Raw genomic sequence first — 21,242 nt, 5'->3', positions numbered from 1 at the left:
TGCGCTTCAGGCATTTAGGTGAAGGACGGCAACGGATGTTGTTTCAGGTTTGACATGAGTTGGCATTTTAAGGCTTCACAGTCTCAAATCCAACTCTGGGTCTTCAATCTCGTCCTGCAGATTGTCAGCGACGGGCTTCATGAGCTCCTTGAAGTGTTTGATGTTGGTTTCATGCAGGATGACCTGCGTCAGGTAACGCTCCCGTTTGATCTGCTCCTTCAGAGCTTCCGGCACGTCCGGGATCATGTAGGACAGCATGAACTTGGTGAAATAAACAATGTGCTGCGAGGAGAAGAAAACCGCTTATTTACAACAGAACAAACATGTTTTATTAAGTTATCAATGGTGGTATCACATCTAGTCACTTACCTCAACCACAATCATAAAAGCCAGTTTGGCAGCAATAACGTGCCAATAATATACGCTGTACTCATATTGATTAGGATGACCGGGAGGATGCCTGAAATCACGATACCTGAAACATAAGAGGAGTCAATTAATACACGAGTCATATTTAAAATTAAAAATCTTTAAATCTTTATATAACAAGGCTGTCTTGTTTAAAAAATAATTTTGTTAGCATTAACATTAAGATTTATTGATCTTTGTTAATGTTAATTAATAAAAATGGAACTATTCTTTGTTGTGTGCATGTGTGTATATATATATATATATATATATATATATATATATATATATATATATATATATATATAAATATATACACTCACCGGCCACTTTATTAGGTACAACTGTTCAATTGCTTGGTAACACAAATTGCTAATCAGCCAATCACATGGCAGCAACTCAATGCATTTAGGCATCTAGATGTGGTGAAGACGATTTGCTGAAGTTCAAACCGAGCATCAGAATGAAGAAGAAAGGGGATTTAAGTGACTTTGAACGTGGAATGGTTGTTGGTGCCAGACGGGCTGGTCTGAGTATTTCAAAAATTGCTGATCTACTGGGATTTTCAAGCACAACCATCTCTAGGGTTTACAGAGAATGGTCCGAAAAAGAGAAAATATCCAGTGAGCAGCAGTTGTGTGACGAAAATGCCTTGTTGATGTCAGAGGTCAGAGGAGAATGGGCAGACTGGTTAGAGATGATAGAAAGGCAACAGTAACTCAAATAACCACTCGTTACAACCAAGGTATGCAGAATACTATCTCTGAACGCACAACACATCGAACCCTGAAGCAGATGGGCTACAGCAGCAGAAGACCACACCGGGTGCTGCTCCTGTCAGCTAAGAACAGGAAACAGAGGCTGCAATTCACACAGGATCACCAAAATTGGACAATAGAAGATTGGAAGAATGTTGCCTGGTCTGATGAGTCTCTATTTCTGCTGCGACATTCAGATGGTAGGGTCAGAATTTGGCGTAAAGAACATGAAAGCATGGATCCATCCTGCCTTGTCTCAACGGTTCAGGCTGGTGGTGGTGGTGTAATGGTGTGGGGGATATTTTCTTGCCACACTTTGGGCCCCTTAGTACCAATTGAGCATCGTTTAAACGCCACGGCCTACCTGAGCATTGTTGCTGGCCATGTCCATCCCTTTATGACTACAGTGTACCCATCTTCTGATGGCTACTTCCAGCAGGATAATACACCATGTCACAAAGCTCAAATCATCTCAGACTGGTTTCTTGAACATGACAATGAGTTCACTTTACTCAAATGGCCTCCACAGTCACCAGATCTCAATCCAATAGAGCAGCTTTGGGATGTGGTGGAACGGAAGATTCACATCATGGACGTACAGCCGACAAATCTGCAGCAACTGCGTGATGCTATCATGTCAATATGGACCAAAATCTCAGAGGAATGTTTCCAACACCTTGTTGAATCTGTGCCACGAAGAATTAAGGCAGTTCTGAAGACAAAAGGGGGTCCAACCCGGTACTAGCAAGGTGTACCTAATAAAGTGGCCGGTGAGTGTATATATACACACACACACACACACACACACATATATATATATATATATATATATATATATAAATATTAAAACTAAGATTAATAAATGCTGTAGAAGTATATTTCATTGTTAATGTTAACCAATAGAGGTGCATCTCAAAAAATTTGAATATCGTGAAAAAGTTCATTATTTTTTGTAACATTTCAAAAAGTGAAACTTTCATATATTCTAGATTAATTTCATGTAAACTATTCCCCATTATCATGGTTTCAAAGAACAAGAGATACCCAGAATTTATACTGTAGAGATGAAACTCAAATGTAAATATTCTAATATTTTGAGATACTGGATTTTTGACTTTCATGAGCTGTAAGCTCTAATCATCAAAATTAAAACAAAACAACTTTTGAAATGTTTTAGTTTACATGTAATGAATCTAGAATATATGAAAGTTTCACTTTTTGAAATAAGGTACAAAAAATAATGAACTTTTCACGATATTCAAATATTTTGAGATGCACCTGTAATGTTAACCAAAAACATTAAAGATAATTTAGAGAATCCTAACTAATACTCTTAACTAGAAGTACAAATAAAATATATATTCTTCTATATAAATAATGTTTAAATAATAAACGTTAACTACATTAATTATATTCTTTAAATAAATCACTTCAATAAGATAAACCCTAAATAATAAATCAAATATTACAAGATTAAACATTTCATATTTTGATTTAGTGTAACTTGTTAGACTAAAATAACTAAAACTAGCAATAAAAAGTATTAAAAGCATAAAAAATAAAAAGTATATAAACATTGAAAAACTGAATAAATTAAAAAAGCACAATATACTTACTAAAACATAAATATAAAAAGTAATTCAAAATATTTATTAATATTACACTAAAACAACACTGGGTCTCACTAAAACCTGCACGGATTATTTAGTAGTCATACCAGTAGATGCTTTTCCACAGAACTAAAAAGATCTGAAATCGGGTTGTAAAACTTGTTTTGGTTTTAAATAACCTTTCACTGAACTCCGCCTCAAAAACCACAGATCAATCTTTCTTTAACATCTCTTGCCACCTGCCATATTATTAGACAAGCTTTTGCTCTTTTCTATGCAAATCTATGGAAGTCTTGTGTGTTTGGGTAGTTTTATATCAATGATTCACACCATACAGGTGTTGCAAGCCACTTATAATACTATCTTTTCACTTTTCTAAATACATATGCATGTTGTGTATTAAACCATCATTTCCAAATAAACATGCAGAAAAATGCTTGTAAAAGAGGCAAGCTTATAAAAGGATAAACTGAAAGCATTTTAGTGCAGTTAAAGCTGGTTATGTTTTACGAGCTCACCGGCATGTAGCGATGTTGAGCACGTTCAGTGTGGTGTTATCAGCTGTTTTATTTGAGACACTGAAGTGGTTAATGTTGAAGACAGACAGCGAGCTGTTGATGAAGCCCGTCATGGTGTGGTCAGATCCATCTGAATAAGGGCTGACAGAAAACGCCCAGTAGTAAACCAGCCGAGGGATCATATCAGAGGTGAAGGCAATGATGGCCGCCTGGAGAGGAAACACCCACAGTGAGTGAACGTCACCTAAATTACACAAGATGCAAAAACAACGACTTCCTCTCAACCCACATTTGTGGCCACCGCTAGAATCGCCACCCCCTGCAGGATGGGCTGCCAGGCGCCGATGTCTTGGGCCTTTTCTGGAACTATCCGCCGAAACTGAGTCGTGATCTTCCAGGCATCCACACGGATTTCACACAGGTTGTTAAACAGAGCCAGGAGAGGAGCCAACGGGAAGGACGCCACAAACAGAGTCACAAAACCAAACTGGATCACTGCAAACAAAACAAACATTAAAGGGTAGTTCACCAAAAAATTACGTGTTGTTAATTTACTCCCCCTCAAGTCAAGGAGAAATCATTGTCTTTGGTGATTCATAAAATGCAAAGTCAATGGCTACCAGCACTCTAAGAATGAAAACAAGCACATACAGGTAACACAATTAATCCCTCTGACTCCTGATGATATATTAAGGTCTTATGAAGCGAGACGATCAGTGTGTGCAAGAAACTGAACATTATTTGCAGCATTATTACCTGTAATCCACAGCCTCCTGACTGATGTCCGGTTCACAAACGAATCATTCTTTTGAATTAGTTCTTTAAATCAGACTGAATCGTCTGAAAGCAGCACAGATCTACAAGTTACTCAACCAAAACTCACTTTCAGACGCCGGACAGTCCCTCCGATTTGAATTTAGCCAAAATATCAGCATATCTGACCCTATGAGGAATGAACTGATTCAGTGCTCCAGTTCCTCCTACAGTCACTGAACTGAGGAAACAGTTAGACTTGGACCGAAGATACTGCACTACTGATAAAGTCTTTTTATGCTTTAAACATGCAAAACATCCATGTTTCACATCATTAGTGGGCGCTTTAATAATATAATTAATATATGTTGCATGTGATCAGGTAAACAAACCGAGGAATCAGTTATTTGAACCAGTTCATTGAAACGAACTGTCCAAAAGAACCAGTTCACAGAAAAGAATCAGATTTCCCCATTTGTCTGAGGCTCCGATTACAGGTAATAATGTTGTAAATAATGTTCAGTTTCTTGCACACGCTGATCATTTCTCTTCATAAGACCTCAATATATCATCAGGAGTCATGGGTATTCATTTTGTGTTGCTTGTATTAGCTTTTTTACGCTGGATGGAAACGGCAAGATGCCCATAAATTAAAAAAGTATGCATAAAAAAAAAATAAGCACACATTTGAGTAGGATAAACTTTTTATCTGATAAGAAACACTGCGCATAAACTACGATGGAAACACATTTACCGAATTAATTCCTCCCATGTGCATCGAAAAAGTCACGTGACGTTGCGCTACGAGACGGGATAACTTGACTAACCAGCAGATCGATCTCGTTCACAGCATCTATATGTTGTTATGGTCATTCTGAAAAGCCTGAGCAAAGTCTGTCATCAAAGTATTTCTGTGTAATTGTTTTACACGACTGCGTTCCCAAACAGCAGGCATCCACCTCCGAAAGAATGACCGCATTTATTGTGTTTCGTCTGCTCGAGACGCAAGTCATTTATCATAGGCTATATGAAATGTATTAAATTCAGTGGGTTCTCCTAGTTTTCTTAGTGATATTTAGTGCCAATTTACCAGGAAGTGATGATTTTGTTCTCTTTGACTCAGTTTTGCGCTTAAGTTTAATTTGAATCTTTGGATGGAAACATAGCTATTGACTTGCATTTTATGAATCACCAAGGACCACAATTTCAGCTTCATCTTCTTTACTATTGTACTGAAGAAAAAAAAAAGTCACGTACATCTTGGATGGCCTGAGGGTGAGAAAATTAACAGCAAACTTTCATTTTTCCTTGAACTATCATTTTAAGACAAATGTGTTAATATACTGCAGCATCTCATGGTTCAGGTGTGTGTAAAGTCTCACCCATCTCCAGATATTCATAAAACAAGCCAAGCTTTCCTATCGACTGGAGTTGATAGTCCTGTTCCCACCGAGGAATCACTTTCTCTGAACCCACCTGGGTGCAATGACGAAACATCAGATTCTTCACCCACCTAGAAACACCACTGGTTATTAATCTGCGGTTTTAAGTCTGTTACTCGGTAGCAGTGTTATTTTGGAATCATTGAGATATTATTATAGTTTTTATTAATATTTTGAATTCATTTTGATTTTTGATTTTAAATCAAGTTTTATATAAGTTTTAGTTTTTTTGTTTCAGTTAACATTTATATTATTTCAAGTAAACTATAATAACCTTGATCAGTGCTGATGGGTTTTTAACTAATAAAAACGCAACAAAATTACTAAAACTTTAAAGTTAAAACAGAAAATATAAAAACAAATGCAAAATATTAATAAAATCTATACTTTACTACAACAAAATTGGGTCTCATTAAACTATAAAAAAAACTAATAACACATTTTTGTTCATTAAAATACAGCTGAATTAAAATAAAAATAGAAACTGGAATAAGTTTAAGTGAAATCACTAAATTACTAACTTTAAATAAATAAATAAAAATTAAACCTAAACAGTTATATGCAAAAAAGCTATAAAAAGGCCAAAAGCCCATAACAAAATTATTAAAAAATAAACAAAATGTTAATTAGCACAGAAAAGCATTTTCAGTAGCTTTACTAGGTCATGATAGGAGTCATTTTATCACATTACTGTCTTACACCACAGACATCTATTGTAACTGCATTACTGTAAATATGAATTTGGTTTGTTTTTACACACTGAGCGACAGGTTGAATGATTTTCTGTGATAATATCAGCATGTAATGAATCAGTTTGAGACTCACGGCATTAGGACCTCCTGTATGTTGTTCCAGACGGCCTTTCCTGTCATGATGATGGACAGCTGTGTGGTCAGTTCAGTCAGACAGCCACCAGGATCACACTGAACACAACATTGTACATGTTACATTCAGTTGTATATCAATTCATGCAAATATTTACCTCTTCATGTCACAGGAAAGTCTCACCTCCTCATTGCGGAACGCACCAAACCAGTAGACAGGCTCTCCCGGATAGCCCACCACCTTCCCTTTGAAGAAAGCGATGTAGAAGCAGGACGAGTAATAGTTCACAAACTGAAAGAGGAACATCTTCAGTGTCAGGCTGTTCTCGTACTCCGTTTTGGTCCGCGGCAGCTCTGCAGCACACAGAATGAGCGTTCATGATAAGCGTCATCTTTTTCTGCAAGTCAGGGTTTCTTAAACTTGGGTTGATGAATTAAATCATAAAAATAACAAATTGCAATAAATAAATAAATTTTAAATAATTAAATATTTTATTTGTTTACTTGCATGCCATGAGACCTTTAACTGGCATTAGAGAATTGTGAACATGCAAATCAGGGTTATTATTGTTTTCAAAATTTGAAATAAAGCTGAAATGAAATTAAAAAAAGAAAATGTGAAATGTTGCCTTCGCAACTAAACAAAGATTAAGTTAAAGCAGTAAAATTACTAACTGGAAATAAATTACTAAATAACTAAACAAAAATCAATAAATTAAAACTACAATGGAAATAAAAATTTAACCTAAATAATAATATTTAAATAAAAAATATTAAATTACTAAAAATATTTAAATAAAAGTGAATTCAAAACAGTAATAAAAACTATAGTAGCATATAAATAATACAAATGAAAATAGCAATAAATAAATTATTTAAAAAAAAGAGAACATGCAAATTAGGGTTATTATCGTTAAGGAAAATAAAACTACAAAAAATATTTTGACAATTGTGTTTGCTTGAAATAAAGCTGAAATAAAAAAAAGACAAAAAACTTAAATGAAGATTAGAAATGTTGCCTTGTCAAATAATTGAGATAATTTTCAAATTTTAAATTGCCAACTGGAAATAAATAAAAACTAAAAATGAACTAAAACTGAAATAAAAAAAATCTAAATAAACCTAAATAATAATGAACCTAAATAGTAATACAAATATATTACTATTTAATAAAAAAGGATGATAGAATAATAAAAAAAAAGAAAAAAAAAGTCATTATTAACATTATTATACTAAAAAAATCATTATTTAAAGAATAAGCATACAAATAGTACTAAAAAATAACATCACTCAGCGGGATTCAGCTGACAAAAACTGATGGGAATCATTGGTGTAAATAACCACTAGTGCGAGTGAAAGGGGTCACTTACCGAAGTCTGTGATCCAGATGGCCACTTTCTCGTAGAAGTTATTGAGAATCATGATGATGATGAAGCTGATGATGGAGGCCGTGATGGACGTGGCCATCTGAGGGGTGACATACTCTTTGAACGGCTCCAGCTCCTTAGTATACTTCAGTTTATTTCGCAGCTTCGTAGAGAAAATGATGAACATCGCCAGACGATACACGATCACGCCGACCACCGACGCTATGATCAACAGGATCTACCACAAAAGCATCAGACAGATGATACATTCAATCTCTCAAATCAACATGAAATGATAATCGCAAGCTTTTTATATGTGTGATGAGAACGCAAGTGATCTCAGAGCATGTATTTAGGGCTCTATGGAATTTTAGTTTTTCCCAAGTTTTTGGGATTTTTTCCCCCCTAAATTCCATTTTTTGTGTTTTAATTATTTTGTGCACCATTTCGATTAGATTACAATTCTACTAGCTAGGCTACTAGATTAGATTTCAACAACAATTAATAAGTAAAAAAAAAAAAAAAAAAAAAAAAAAGGGCCCTAAATTCACATTTTTTTATTTTTCTGATGAAGAGCGTCTAAGCTCGAAACGTCACCTGTGGTGAGAACATAAATAAATATTTTTCTATTTCTGGAGCTATGGTGTGCCCACTTTGATTTTCTGAATTAAATTTTAACCTTTTAAGTAAATTTTTATAATCAAAATGCATATCTAATTAATTCTCATAAAAGAACACTCATAACTCATTAAAAAACACCTCTTTATAATTTTTTTTGTGTGTATTTTTTTTCTTCTGGTAATTCAATGAAGACATAAAACATCAAATGTTTTCTATTAATTAAATGAAAATTAAACAAACCCTTACATTTTTTGGGGGAAACAAAGTGCTGAACAACAGAGGTTCTAAATCTTATAGATGAAAAATTATGTTATTATCAAATGGAAATCATACGGCCCTGTATTCTATTATTACTTTGTGTTGATTTTTAGATGCCTTTTTTAATATTTAATTATATGTATGAAAGAGTAAGCGCAATATTACCCAGAATAACACAGTGCTGATGCCACACGACAATCTCATGCACTTCCCGCAGGCTGTGTGCGGCACCTTCTCTTTCTCCTGTACAAAACAAACACAAAAGCTCTTTGTTAATGTCAACAACCTAAAAACAATGTATTCATCTGAATAGAGGCACTGCATGCAGTGAAACTCATACCTGTGTAACAGGGTTCACTCTATCATAGATGCATTTGGCCTCATATTCGGGTCGAGGCTGTTCCTCCTGCTGAAGAAACTCCACCGTGTCCCAATCGTGCTCCAGTTCGGCCTGATAGCGCTTCCACAACTCCAGAAACAGAGTCACTGCCAAAGACAAAACACATTGCATACAAAATGGCAAGATTCACACAATGATACTGCATTACAAAATTACAGTAATAACAGGAAGGTCCCATTAGTAAATTGTAAATGAATGCATTAAAGGGGTCATGAACTGCATCTGTACTGTTCTCTGAGGTCCACTTATAATGTTATCTCGATTTTTACATCAAAAAAACATAATTTAGAAGTAATAAGCTCATTTCTGTCCTGTGTTTAACCCCCCTCATCAGAACGCTTTGTTTGAATAGGCGTGGCGGATTGTAGACTCGGAAGTAAACACCCACTGCTATGATTGGCTAACAGTTGTGTATGTTTAACAGTCTACATCCTTCACAGATGGACGCTGCTGTGATTTAGGATAAAAATGCATAAATACTCAGTACATATCAAATGATCTGTAAGAAGAGACAAAGCAATAGTGATCACGTAATGAAAACAGTTACTCACACTTGTGTTGCGACATTACTGTCGGATCCAATATAATCGGCACAGCATAATCTTTTAGTTAAATTTTTTTTTTAAATCCCACGTTGAATCGTGCCTTATTTGTAAACGAATCCGCGATAAAATAAAATGAACAAAGGACTGAGTTCTTACTGACGCGGTCTGGCGCTTCATTAAAAATAAAGTTCATTCACTCTTTCCTAATATTGGGATCAGAAGGAAGGCAATGCAAACACTGTTTTTCCACAGCTTGGCACTGAACAGCTTCTTCTTGTCTTCACAACATCTTTAACATTTGGTTTCTGCATAGTCCCGCCCGTTTTCCCTCTCGTAAACACTACATACGCGAATCAGTGGGTGGGGATAAACAGGCAGTGATGTAGAGTCGGTGGGCGAGGCTAAAAAGGCAGTGATGTAGAATCGGTGGGCGGGGCTAAACAGGCAGTGATGTAGAATCGGTGGGCGAGGCTAAACAGGCAGTGATGTAGAATCAGTGGCCGGGGCTAAACAGGCAGTGATGTAGAGTCGGTGAATCGGAGGCTAAACAGGCAGTGATGTAGAATCAGTGGGCGGGGCTAAACAGGCAGTGATGTAGAATCAGTGGGCGGGGCTAAACAGGCAGTGTTGTAGAATCAGTGGCTGGGGCTAAACAGGCAGTGTTGTAGAATCAGTGGCTGGGGCTAAACAGGCAGTGATGTAAGGCTAAACAGGCAGTGATGTAGAATCGGTGGGCGGGGCTAAACAGGCAGTGATGTAGAATCAGTGGCCGAGGCTAAACAGGCAATGATGTAGAATCGGTGGGCGGGGCTAAACAGGCAGTGATGTAGAATCAGTGGCCGAGGCTAAACAGGTAGTAATGTAGAATCGGTGGGCGGGGCTAAACAGGAAGTAATGTAGAATCGGTGGGCGGGGCTAAACAGGCAGTGTTGTAGAATCAGTGGGCGGGGCTAAACAGGCAGTGATATAGAATCAGTGGCCGAGGCTAAACAGGCAGTGATGTAGAGTCGGTGAATCGGAGGCTAAAAAGGCAGTAAAGTAGAATCAGTGGGCGGGGCTAAACAGGCAATGATGTAGAATCGGTGGGCGGGGCTAAACAGGCAGTGTTGTAGAATCAGTGGCCGGGGCTAAACAGGCAGTGATGTAAGGCTAAACAGGCAGTGATGTAGAATCGGTGGGCGGGGCTAAACTGGCAGTGATGTCTTCTGAGGAGGCAGTGCTTATCCACACTATTACATTATAGAGTAGAACATTCCAAAAGCTGTTGTTTTGGCAGACAGACTTCAATATAAGCTGTTTTTAGACTAACAACTAAGTTTTGAGTTCTGAAACTTACAGGATGTTTTTATAGTACAATGACCTTTTATATGTCAAAAGATCAGGGGAATTTTGGTTTCTCAGTTCATGACCCCTTTAACAATAAACAATGCATTTGTTACAGTATGTATTCATTTTTTTTAAGCTATTAATAAAGATACAACTGTTCATGGTTATTTCATGTTAGCTCAGGTCCATTAAACAATATTACCAAATACAACTTTTAATTAAAAAAATGCATTAATAAATGCCTTTGCAACTACATTAAATAAGTAATAACAACAACAGCACACAAAAAAGTAATACAAATGAAACTAAACATGAGAATAAAAGCTGATTCAATATAGTAATAGAACTATAATACCATTTATAATAACAACAATGAAACTATGTAATAAATAAAATGAAAAATCTAAATAAAATTAAGATTATGAAATTGATAGGTCAAGTGTTAAGAAACTATAATAAATAATATTTTGAATCAGTTTTTAAATGTTCTATTTTGATTTTAACACACCCTTTTTTTATTTTTTATTGTAGTATCACTGAGATAAATATTATAGCTTTTTAAATAATATTTTGAATTAGTTTTTATTTTTATATATTCCATTTTTAGTTTAGTTTTAGTAGTTTTGTATTTTGTCATTTTTAGAAGTTTTTCAAATACATTAATATATTTTAAATATAATATAATTTTTGTTTCAGTTTTATTTGTTTGTTCATGTTAACTAATGAAGTTAACTAACGTTAACAAACTGAATCTTACTGTATAGTGTTACCAATGAAACATTGCATACAAAAACAGTAAAAGCTTTTTTTGAAACTCCAAGCATACTTATGCAATGCAACTAAACATTCAACAAACATGACTAATCACGCTGCAAGCTGGTTCTTGGCCATAAGCTTCAATGTGGAGCAGGATTTCTGCCAGCAGACAAAGATTTGGAAATATTAGCAGATGGGATCATGTGACCAGTGTGTGACATCACTCACCCCAAACAGACATGAAGATTGCAAACACTAATGTCCCATAATTATCGAATATACACAGTCTCTGTGGAGGAAAACCAAAACAGAAACACATTCTCAGCTTCAGAGCATTTCACAAAACAAACATCAGTTAAATCTTAGATCAGACACCAAATCCCACAATCTTCCAGAAGAGAGGCTGTGGGTTTGTGAGTGTTTGACTCACTTTAGACGACTCACACGTGGTGTTCAGCCTCCAGTATGGACAGATATCACACTGCGGACACATAATAATTTCTCCACCAATCTGAGGGTCACACACCTCTTTGCTGCCAAAAAAGTGTCATAATCTTTCAAAATCAAAAGTACATAAGTGCTGCACAAGTAAGACTGGACCATTTGAGGAAAAAAATATTTTTTTTTGTAATACAAACTGCAATAACAATTCAGGTTTAATGTGTTTGTTTATAGGGTTGCACAATTTGCTATGTATATGTAAAGACCCAATTTATACTGTGAATTAATATTATTTGGAAATGTTTTGGTTTCTATTACTTTTCATAATTATGTTTTTTTTTCTACTGACAATAGTACTGTGTTGTTAGCGGCATTCTGTATTTTAATGTAATGTATTTATTGTAATATTTTCTATAATTATTTATTTAATTTATTTTAAGTTTTGCTATTTAAGTTGATTTGATTTTTACTTTATTTATTGTAATTTATTTAATATTGTCCAAAATTTTGTTTATATATCAATATGGCTATAAAATAATAGAGACAGCAAACATATTTATAATTTTTTATAGTAATAATACTAACAATTACTATTATTTTTACAGAATAAAAATGACTAAAAACAGAATAATTAATTAATATTTCAATTTAATTTTAATCATTTTTAATAATTAATATTAATATTTCACTTTAAATAAAAAAAGTTGTCAGACAGTCTTTATCACGCTGCAGTGATACTGTCCTGTTAGAGGTATTATTTATTTATTTTAATCCAATTTTATGTCATTTATTTTATTTTTTTGTTATAATTGATTTATTTTAATGTTCTGACCAAAATGCAATATGTCTATAAAATAATAATAATGGTACAACTACTACTACTAATAATAATGATTATTATTGCTATTATTTTTACGAAAAAAAAAAAAAAAAAAGTAAAAAAAAAAATACTATAATTATTTTTACTTGGAAAAAAAAAGTCTGCTGTACCTCCATGTGCTGCTCTCTCTGGTCGTGTATCCGTATATGAAACAACCAAGTCCGACTGCAGCAGCTAGAGTCAACATGATTGTGTAGAAACCCAACCAGGCGAAATAAATGCCGATCTTCTCACCAAAATACTTCCTGAAAGCAGAGGAGCATATTAACAAGCTCATCCATCCGGAGGGGATCAGTAGAAAAACCAGAAAAGGCATGACAGAATGACACACAAACACACCTGATCAGGTCCAGCGGCTGCATCTTATAGAAGCTCTTGGGATGAGCCCACTCATTATACAGCAGAAACCGCTCATTAGGGCAATCAGGCTCTTTAGATTTCACATTAAATCTGCTCTGTTACAGAAAAACAGTGACAAAAAGCACATCAATACTCATGCATCACTTCAGCTACTCTACATAATCTGCATTCAGTTTAAAATGGCCAGAAACATGACAATATCAAGAAAGTTAAAATGTAAAAAAAAACTTCCTAAGCTAAATTCCAATAATTTTCCTAAGTGCATTAGAACATGATACTTACATCATGTAATGGATAAGCAGCCTTGTACACGCCTCCATCCAGCAGCTTACTGATGCCAAACTTCTTCATGCTTCCTTTGATGTCATACGGCGCTCGGCTGAGGATGTAGTACGCCTGCAACCCACGGCATATCAGTAAAACACAGGTGAACTGTGAGACACACAGCGACTGAGGTGTTCAACGCACCATTTTGCTCCTCATGGACGGCGTGAAGAACTGCTCTCTGTCCTTCACACAAAAACACTTCAGCTGATCCTTCCTGAAAGGAGCCGTGAAGAAGTCGGGCTCCTTGGCGATGACATCCTCGCTGGGGTAGAAGTGGTGTGTGAAGCAGTTGTATGTTGATGACTCCGTGGCCAGATCGTTGGGCTGGATAGGCAGTTTGATGTGCAGGACTTCAGCGTAAGTGCACAAAACCTCAAAAGGCATGTGCACTTTCACATAGATGAGCTTCTCATCCATTACCTACAAAACACAGGGAGGAAACTCTCCCATCAGTGCTACAGGAAGACATACGTGCATTCAAAACCATAACATTCCTGAAGATCATAACAACAGGTTCAGACAGAACTCGCAGTATCCTTCCTGAGAAGTCCATATATACGGGTAAAACTAATATAAACCAGGCATGAGGAATGCAGAAACAGAAAGAAAAAACCTCTATAGAAAGTCTTATTTAAATGCTGTGCGATTAAATGACTTACGGATTGTGTTGCTTCCAATTCCACACCTAAATTCATCAGGCTTCCTTCGAAAAACTCTCTGCGTCTTTGCTAGAGAATAATTGAGGAAAAAAGAGGGAATGTAGATAAAACTCTCAGATTTTGAGGTATATGAATGACACTGTTGTAAAAATAATGTTGTAAGTAATGTTCAGTTTCTTGCACAGGTTGATTGTTTCACTTCATAAGACTTCAATATATCGTCAGGAGTCACAGGGATTAATTTTGTGTTACTTATATGTGTTTTTTTGACTCTCAAAGTGCCGGTACCCATTGACTTGCATTTTATGAATCACCAAGGACCACAGTTTCAGATAAAAATCTTCTTTACTGTTTTATTGAAGAAAAAATGGCATCTACATCTTGGATGGCCAGAGAGTGAGTATATTACCAGCAAATTTTCATTTTTAGGCGAACTATGAAGGAAACAGTAACGTGGTTTAGTGATTGAGGTTGTGAGTATAATGCATGTGAATATCACACATAAACATTTAAGCATCTCTCACAAATATTTGATCTTTCTAAATTCAAAAGAAGAAGATATGGATAAAATATCACTCAGAAATGTTCTATGACAAGTTTCAAGATTTTTACCTACTTAAGTCGGCTTAAAATCTGTTTTCTAAATGCATAATGCATATTACAGATATTATGATTTTTTTTATTTTCTTTTTCTCAGCAAACAACATTTTATAAAAACAGGCATTTAAAGAGCAAGTATGTAACAGAAAGCCTTATACAAAGGAGGAGTTTGGGATTTATGAATAAAGAATTTGCCATTCTGAATCATAAAGTTGACAAAACTGTGGACTTCAGCATTTATATTCAAATTTAAAAGTTTACGAAATGGTAGCTGTTCAAATAAAGAATTCACCATTCAGAATGACAGTAGCCATTAACTTCCTTAGAAAGGGAAAAAACTATGCAAGTCATTGGCTACCATCAACTGTTTGATTACCAATATTCTTTCAAATATCTTCTTTTATGTATCTTTTGAGCTATCTCTTTAAGGTAATTGCTGAGATTACTAGCAAAGGGCTGGAAGTTTCTGTTAGTCAACAGCAGAAGTAAATGAATGTGTGAAAGTGACTTTGACTTACTCTTCTCCTCATAACTGAGCCCTTTTTCTCAGATACATTTTTAGACTCATCCTCATAGGCCAAAATGAAGTCAATCCTTCTCTTTCCATCATTGAAAAATAGTGAATCAGGGTTACCATTGAATTCAGACTGTGAACAGAAAACTGATGTTACAGAAAGCTCAAAATCATCTCCAACATCTCTATTAAGTGATGCAAAAGAACTAATAAGTCATAAAAGTTCCTTAATAAGCAGCTATGAGCTACTGAATTTAACAAGGCGGATTGAAAAGAAACAAACCCGTTCCACTTTTGGCACTGCTTGACCTTTTGGCATAGATTTGTATGTTGGCAACTCTTCAGAATAAACTGAAAAAAGCATATACAAAATATTACAATAAAGGTAACATTCAAAAGGCAATACATATGAGTCACGGATCCTCTACAGTGAATGGGTGCCGTCAGAATGACAGTCCAAACAGCTGAAAAAAACACATGCTGCTTTTGGCTTCACAAGATGTTAATTAATGGAGTGGAGTGGTGTGGATTATTGTGATGCTTTTATCAGCTGTTCGTCACTCTGACGGCACCCATTCACTGCAGAGGACCCATTGGTGAGCAAGTTATGTAATGCTACATTTCTCCAAATCTGTTCACATGAACAAACAATCTCATCTACATGTTGGATGGCCTGAGGGTGAGGAGCATCAAACATTATTACACTCAAACTAATTCACACACAGAATTCTCTGATATAATGTTTACTCACAAGTGAAAACCCAACCAAAACAAACCAGCCAGAGAGCAAAGCATAATGGGAAAAAATTAACTCAAATCAGATGTTGCTTGGCTGAGCGGAAAAAGTCTATAGCAACGGCCCCAAAACAGCCTGTAGAAGGAAAACTCCTCTGTCCAGGAACATCTGACTGACTTTATGAATAACGCCTCCACAACAGACTCCCATTCCTCAGACTTTTCTGTTTCAGACACACGTGTATTTGTGTATAGTGATACCATATATTAGGCTATATATTAATAACAACTGTTATTACTACAAACATTTTATGAATTCATCAAATTAAATCAATTTTACAGCATGTTTATGCAGTTAGGCAACAGAATCAAAAGTGAAGCAAATTAACGGTGACATCAAAAAACGTTTCTGCAAGGTTCTCTCAAAGTTATGAACAAACGTTTTTCCAATAACATATATACAACATTCGTTAAAGTTATCTTGTGTTTAAAAATGTTCTTAAAATATTAGTGCATAACATCCTGTAGGCCTAAAGCGTTTTAGCTGGACGCCCATGTAACATTTTTTTGTTTGTTTCAGAACGTTCTAAAAACATTCGAAAGTAACAATGTTTGCAAAATGATACAATTTTCTCTCAACGTTCACATAACCAAGAAAAACTTGTTAAAACATTCAGAGAACATTCAAAAATAACGTTTAAAACAATGTCAGCAAAACATTCTTTAAGCATTTTATTTGTTGAGAGTAGACACATACACACACTAAACACATGCAATTAATTATAATATAAAATAATACTAATATCACGTAGGAGAGAGTTAGATGCCCATTGGGAGGATGGTTAATAGTATGTTTTGCATCTTCCATATGCAAATATATTCCAGTCATTTAAGTCTGTATTCACTGTTTGTTGAATCATTTTGGACGCATTATGTGTTATGATCTCTAAAATACGACCTAATAACTTCTGATAAGCTCAGCGAATCGAAAAAGAAAGTAAAACGCCCTCTTTTTTCGGAGTCTACAAGCTATAAAGACAGCAAGAACAAGTAAAGATGCTGAAACTCACCCACATCTGTCATTAAAGTCATCTCCACGTCTCCGTCTTCTGTTTCTGAGTCCAGCTCAAGAATGTCATTGTCTTCTGCTTCACTCATCTCTGCGACTTTAAACCCTTCACAAACTCTTCCGAAATCAATGCAGCATGTAACAGATATAAACCGAAGTCTAAATAACACCTTAGAGAAACCACACAGAGAGAAAGAACGAAGTGCGTGAAGTTTCTCTTCCAGTCTGAACTTGCTGAGAGTAGGTGGGGTCGGAAGAGGGTTTTTGGGGTATAGCCTGTCAGAGAGCCATTTCATAAACCCTTGTGGTTGCACTTGATGTTTTCTAGTTTCCGCTTATGAAATAATATCTGACTTTTGCGTTTAACTTCTGGTTTGCGCATAGTTTTTGTCTATGCAATGATATATATTTTTACACTTGGTATTGGGTACGTCAAGAGTATTTTTTTCTGTCACTAGTTAATTCATCACGCGGTTTAAACTAGCAGCTCTGTGTACTGAGTAAATTATTAACTTGCAAAGACAGAACGCATTTGCGCACTAGGAACTATGTCTGTGTTTCACGCGGAGGGATTTGAGTGACGGACGTTCGCAACTTTCAATATTTTTATCTCTATCAGATGTTTTTAATCCTTAAATGAGTATGTGTAATCTTTAATACATACGATTATTTTATTTATTGAAACTAATGGTGATCTAGTACGCAAAAGCATCAGTATGAGTCCACAAGCACAACATAGCTATGCATATATCATAAGGGATACATTTTATGTTTATATTTGAACCCTTGTGTATTTTAATTTATATTGGGTGTTGTTCAAAGTAGATAATGACCATGCATATTTCAAACGAATAAAATACGAATCATCAAGTGATGCTCCATGTAGGAAGTTTAGTAGAAAATGGTTTAAGGAAGAGCTATGGTTAAATATATTTGATTTATCTCATGTGAATATTTCCATTACAATAATAAATTTTTTATTTACTATAGATAAGCACATAAAACAACACTTTTTATATTATTCAATAAAGTTAATTAAAAAAACAAAAACAACAACAAAAACACTTTGGTGCTCTCAAGGCCTTCAATTAATCATAGAACTTTAATTAACCATAGACTTTGACTGCATGAATGGAGCATTTAAGATTAATTGGTGAAATATTTTTCTAATAAATAATAATAAATGTTGGTGGAACTGAATTTTATTACGTTGTGATTGCTCAATACAAAAACTCCCTCTCAAATAATCTGATTTCCATAGCTCTTTTATCCTGGAAGTTGTTTTTAGATGAGGAAGGGAATTTTATGAATCACAAGACTTTCTGTTAAAAGTATAATTTTCAATGTGATCACAAGCAATATATATGATAAGGTACTGAATTTTATGATTAGCTTTTCATGTTGGTTAGATCTACAATGCCCAATGTAAATAAAGCTCTTCATTTACCATCTTTAAAAAAAACGGTCAAGGCTTTTTTTAGGAATAATTTCCCAAACAAATTAATTTGAACTGAGACAGATTTCTATGACAGAAGTCACTGATCCTCTTCTGAATATTATTAATTCATCATTGTCATTAGGATATGTCCTATACATTTTCAAACTGGCTGTTATTAAGCCTCTCATTAAAAAAACAAAAAACAAAAAAAACAACTTGATCCTATAGAATTAGAATTACTGACTGATGTTTAATCTCCCTTTTCAGTCAAAGATATTAGAAAAAGAAGTATCATCACAACTATGTTCTTTCTTAGAGAAAAATGGTCTCTTTCTGGATTTAGACCGTATAGTATACTGAGACTGCTCTCATTAGAGTTACAAATGACCTGCTCTTATCATCCAATCAATGTTGTGTTTCTCTATTAGTGCTACTGGATTTTAGCGCTGTGTTTGACACTATCAACCACAACATTCTGTTGAATAGATTTAGACTAGAAAATCATGTTGGCATCAGTGGAAGTGTATTGGCATGGTCAGGGGCGGATTTAGGGAATTGGGGGCCCAAGGCGAATATAGAAATGCACACATTCACCTAGATCAACCTTGAGATTTCTTTTTTGTCGTGATGCTTGCTGCTGCACAATGGTGCCCCATAGTTGTGTCCAATGTTTCTACATTTTTCATGTACATTGTTATAATGGGATTCTTTCATTTACATTTATTCATTTACACTTTTATTCTTTCATGTTGTAGACCACGAAATAGCAATTTACCAAAACAAAATAAACTTTAAAATGATAAACCTCACAATTGAACCTTTAAACCATTTTTTAAGTGTTTATGTGGGTGGATTTTCGCATTGGTCTGAACAAAAACTGCAGTGTGGATTATTGAAAATGCAGTAGGAGGTGCTTTTGGAATGTCAGAAATATAGCGGTTTTATAAGAATGAACCCTTCAGAGGTTAATTCTTATAAAAACTTTAATTAGTAAGAATGAGAAAAGTGTGAATATAACCTATATTGACAAGGAAAGTCCACTGATGAGTTACCAGCGTAAGCCTACATTTAATTTGAGTCATTTTAACTTATGGCTGTCAATCTATTAAAATATTTAATCGCGATTAATTGCATGATTGTCATGAGTTAACTCGCGAATAATCACAACTTAATCACACATTTTTATCTGTTCTAATTGTACCTTAAATTAATACTTTTCAAGTTTTTAATACTCTAATCAACATGGGCATGGACAAATATGGATGCTTTATGCAACATATGTTTATTATTAGTGAAACCATAGTCAACAGAGCATGAAGACTAGACATGTTTCAAAGGTCATAGATGTTTTTCAAAGAACTTGTTCATGTCTATTAGACACATGAAAAAAAAGAACATAAATACCAGGTTCCCATTACTTTTCTTTCTTTACACTGAGCAATTTACTTAAACCTGTTTACATTTTCGCATGACAGGGCAGCTCACTTCTTCTGAACATGCAAAATGTACATTTATTATTTATTATTACATTTGTTTGCCTCTCAGTGCCACATACTGTATTTTGATGCTGCTAAATTCTCAATAAAACTGTTTTCATTGTTCAACTGTTTCAGTTATCAGACAACGGAATGAATATGAAATAGTGACTGAAACACGATCCATTAAGACTACATAACCAGTTCTCCCTTCCCATATGTTAATCTGCACAAAAATCCTGATTTATAATCCAGCCGTTGTCTGATAAAATCAAATAGGCTACTCATAAGATAAAGACAATAGCTGTGCTGAGATTTTGGCTATACTTGCATGTAAAATTAGAGAAGCAACATATTTGTATTTTAACTGAAAGCGCAGCTCCTTTCAGCCACTCGCTGAACAGAGCAGACGCAGAAAGAGAGGTGTGCGCGCATTGGGATAGACAGACCTCGCGCTCGTGTGGCAGTCAGCTTCAGATGCTTAATATTTTCATTTGCTACAACCAGGATACACAAGAAGCACATTCAACTCAGATGCCATATGGTTGTAGTGGTAATAAACACCGTAAACAGAACCGTTCAAGTGTCCGTGCTTAATGCGCATCTCGTATATGAAAAGCATTTTAGGGGGCCCTTGGCTTTTGGGGGCCCAAGGCAGTCGCCTACCTTTGCCTAATGGATAAATCCGCCCCTGGGCATGGTTCAGATACTTATCTGACCATCATCAATTCGTAGCATCCATCACAAGTGCAGTATGGAGTACCACAAGGCTCAGTACTAGGGTCGTTGCTTTTCACGCTTTAAATGTTACCCTTGGGAGATATCAAGAGGAAACATGGCGTTAGCTTTCACTGCAATGCTGATGATACTCAGCTATATTTCTTCATGGCCCGACTACTTGCAAAATGGAATGCATATCTGATAGAAAAAATTGGACGACTAAGTAATTAGTAATTTCGAATAAGTAATTTTCTACTGCTAAATTTAAAAAAAAGCAGGTGGAAATTATTGGACCAAAAACCTCTGCATGTAATAACCTAGAACACTGCCTAACACTCGATGTCTCAATGACCGGAATAGTTAGAAACCTTGGTGTACTGTTTGATAGCAATCTTTCCTTTGAAAGCCACACTTTTACCATTTGTACCATCTTAAAAA

General features: G+C 35.2%; 1 protein-coding gene across 1 annotated transcript; it reads right to left on the bottom strand.

Annotated features, from left to right (window-relative positions):
• On the bottom strand, nucleotides 1-17,501 carry LOC306861338 (anoctamin-6-like). The gene is made up of 20 exons (XM_079403549.1): nucleotides 17,173-17,501; nucleotides 15,651-15,718; nucleotides 15,372-15,500; nucleotides 14,254-14,322; nucleotides 13,736-14,014; nucleotides 13,550-13,663; nucleotides 13,247-13,362; nucleotides 13,018-13,152; nucleotides 12,017-12,119; nucleotides 11,815-11,875; nucleotides 8,900-9,045; nucleotides 8,725-8,802; nucleotides 7,684-7,918; nucleotides 6,498-6,667; nucleotides 6,315-6,412; nucleotides 5,430-5,560; nucleotides 3,584-3,789; nucleotides 3,295-3,503; nucleotides 370-475; nucleotides 1-282 (listed from the first exon to the last, which is right to left on the bottom strand). The coding sequence occupies exons 1-20, from the start codon at nucleotides 17,465-17,467 to the stop codon at nucleotides 76-78; spliced, it is 2,955 nt and encodes a 984-aa protein (XP_079259675.1). The 5' UTR covers nucleotides 17,468-17,501; the 3' UTR covers nucleotides 1-75.
• Between the last annotated feature and the right edge of the window lie 3,741 nt (nucleotides 17,502-21,242).

The sequence above is a fragment of the Barbus barbus genome (genome assembly GCF_936440315.1).
Source record: "Barbus barbus genome assembly, chromosome: 42".
Taxonomy (NCBI): Eukaryota; Metazoa; Chordata; class Actinopteri; order Cypriniformes; family Cyprinidae; genus Barbus; species Barbus barbus.
The sequence above is the reverse complement of the archived record's forward strand: the minus strand, read 5'-3'. Positions and strand labels throughout refer to the sequence as shown.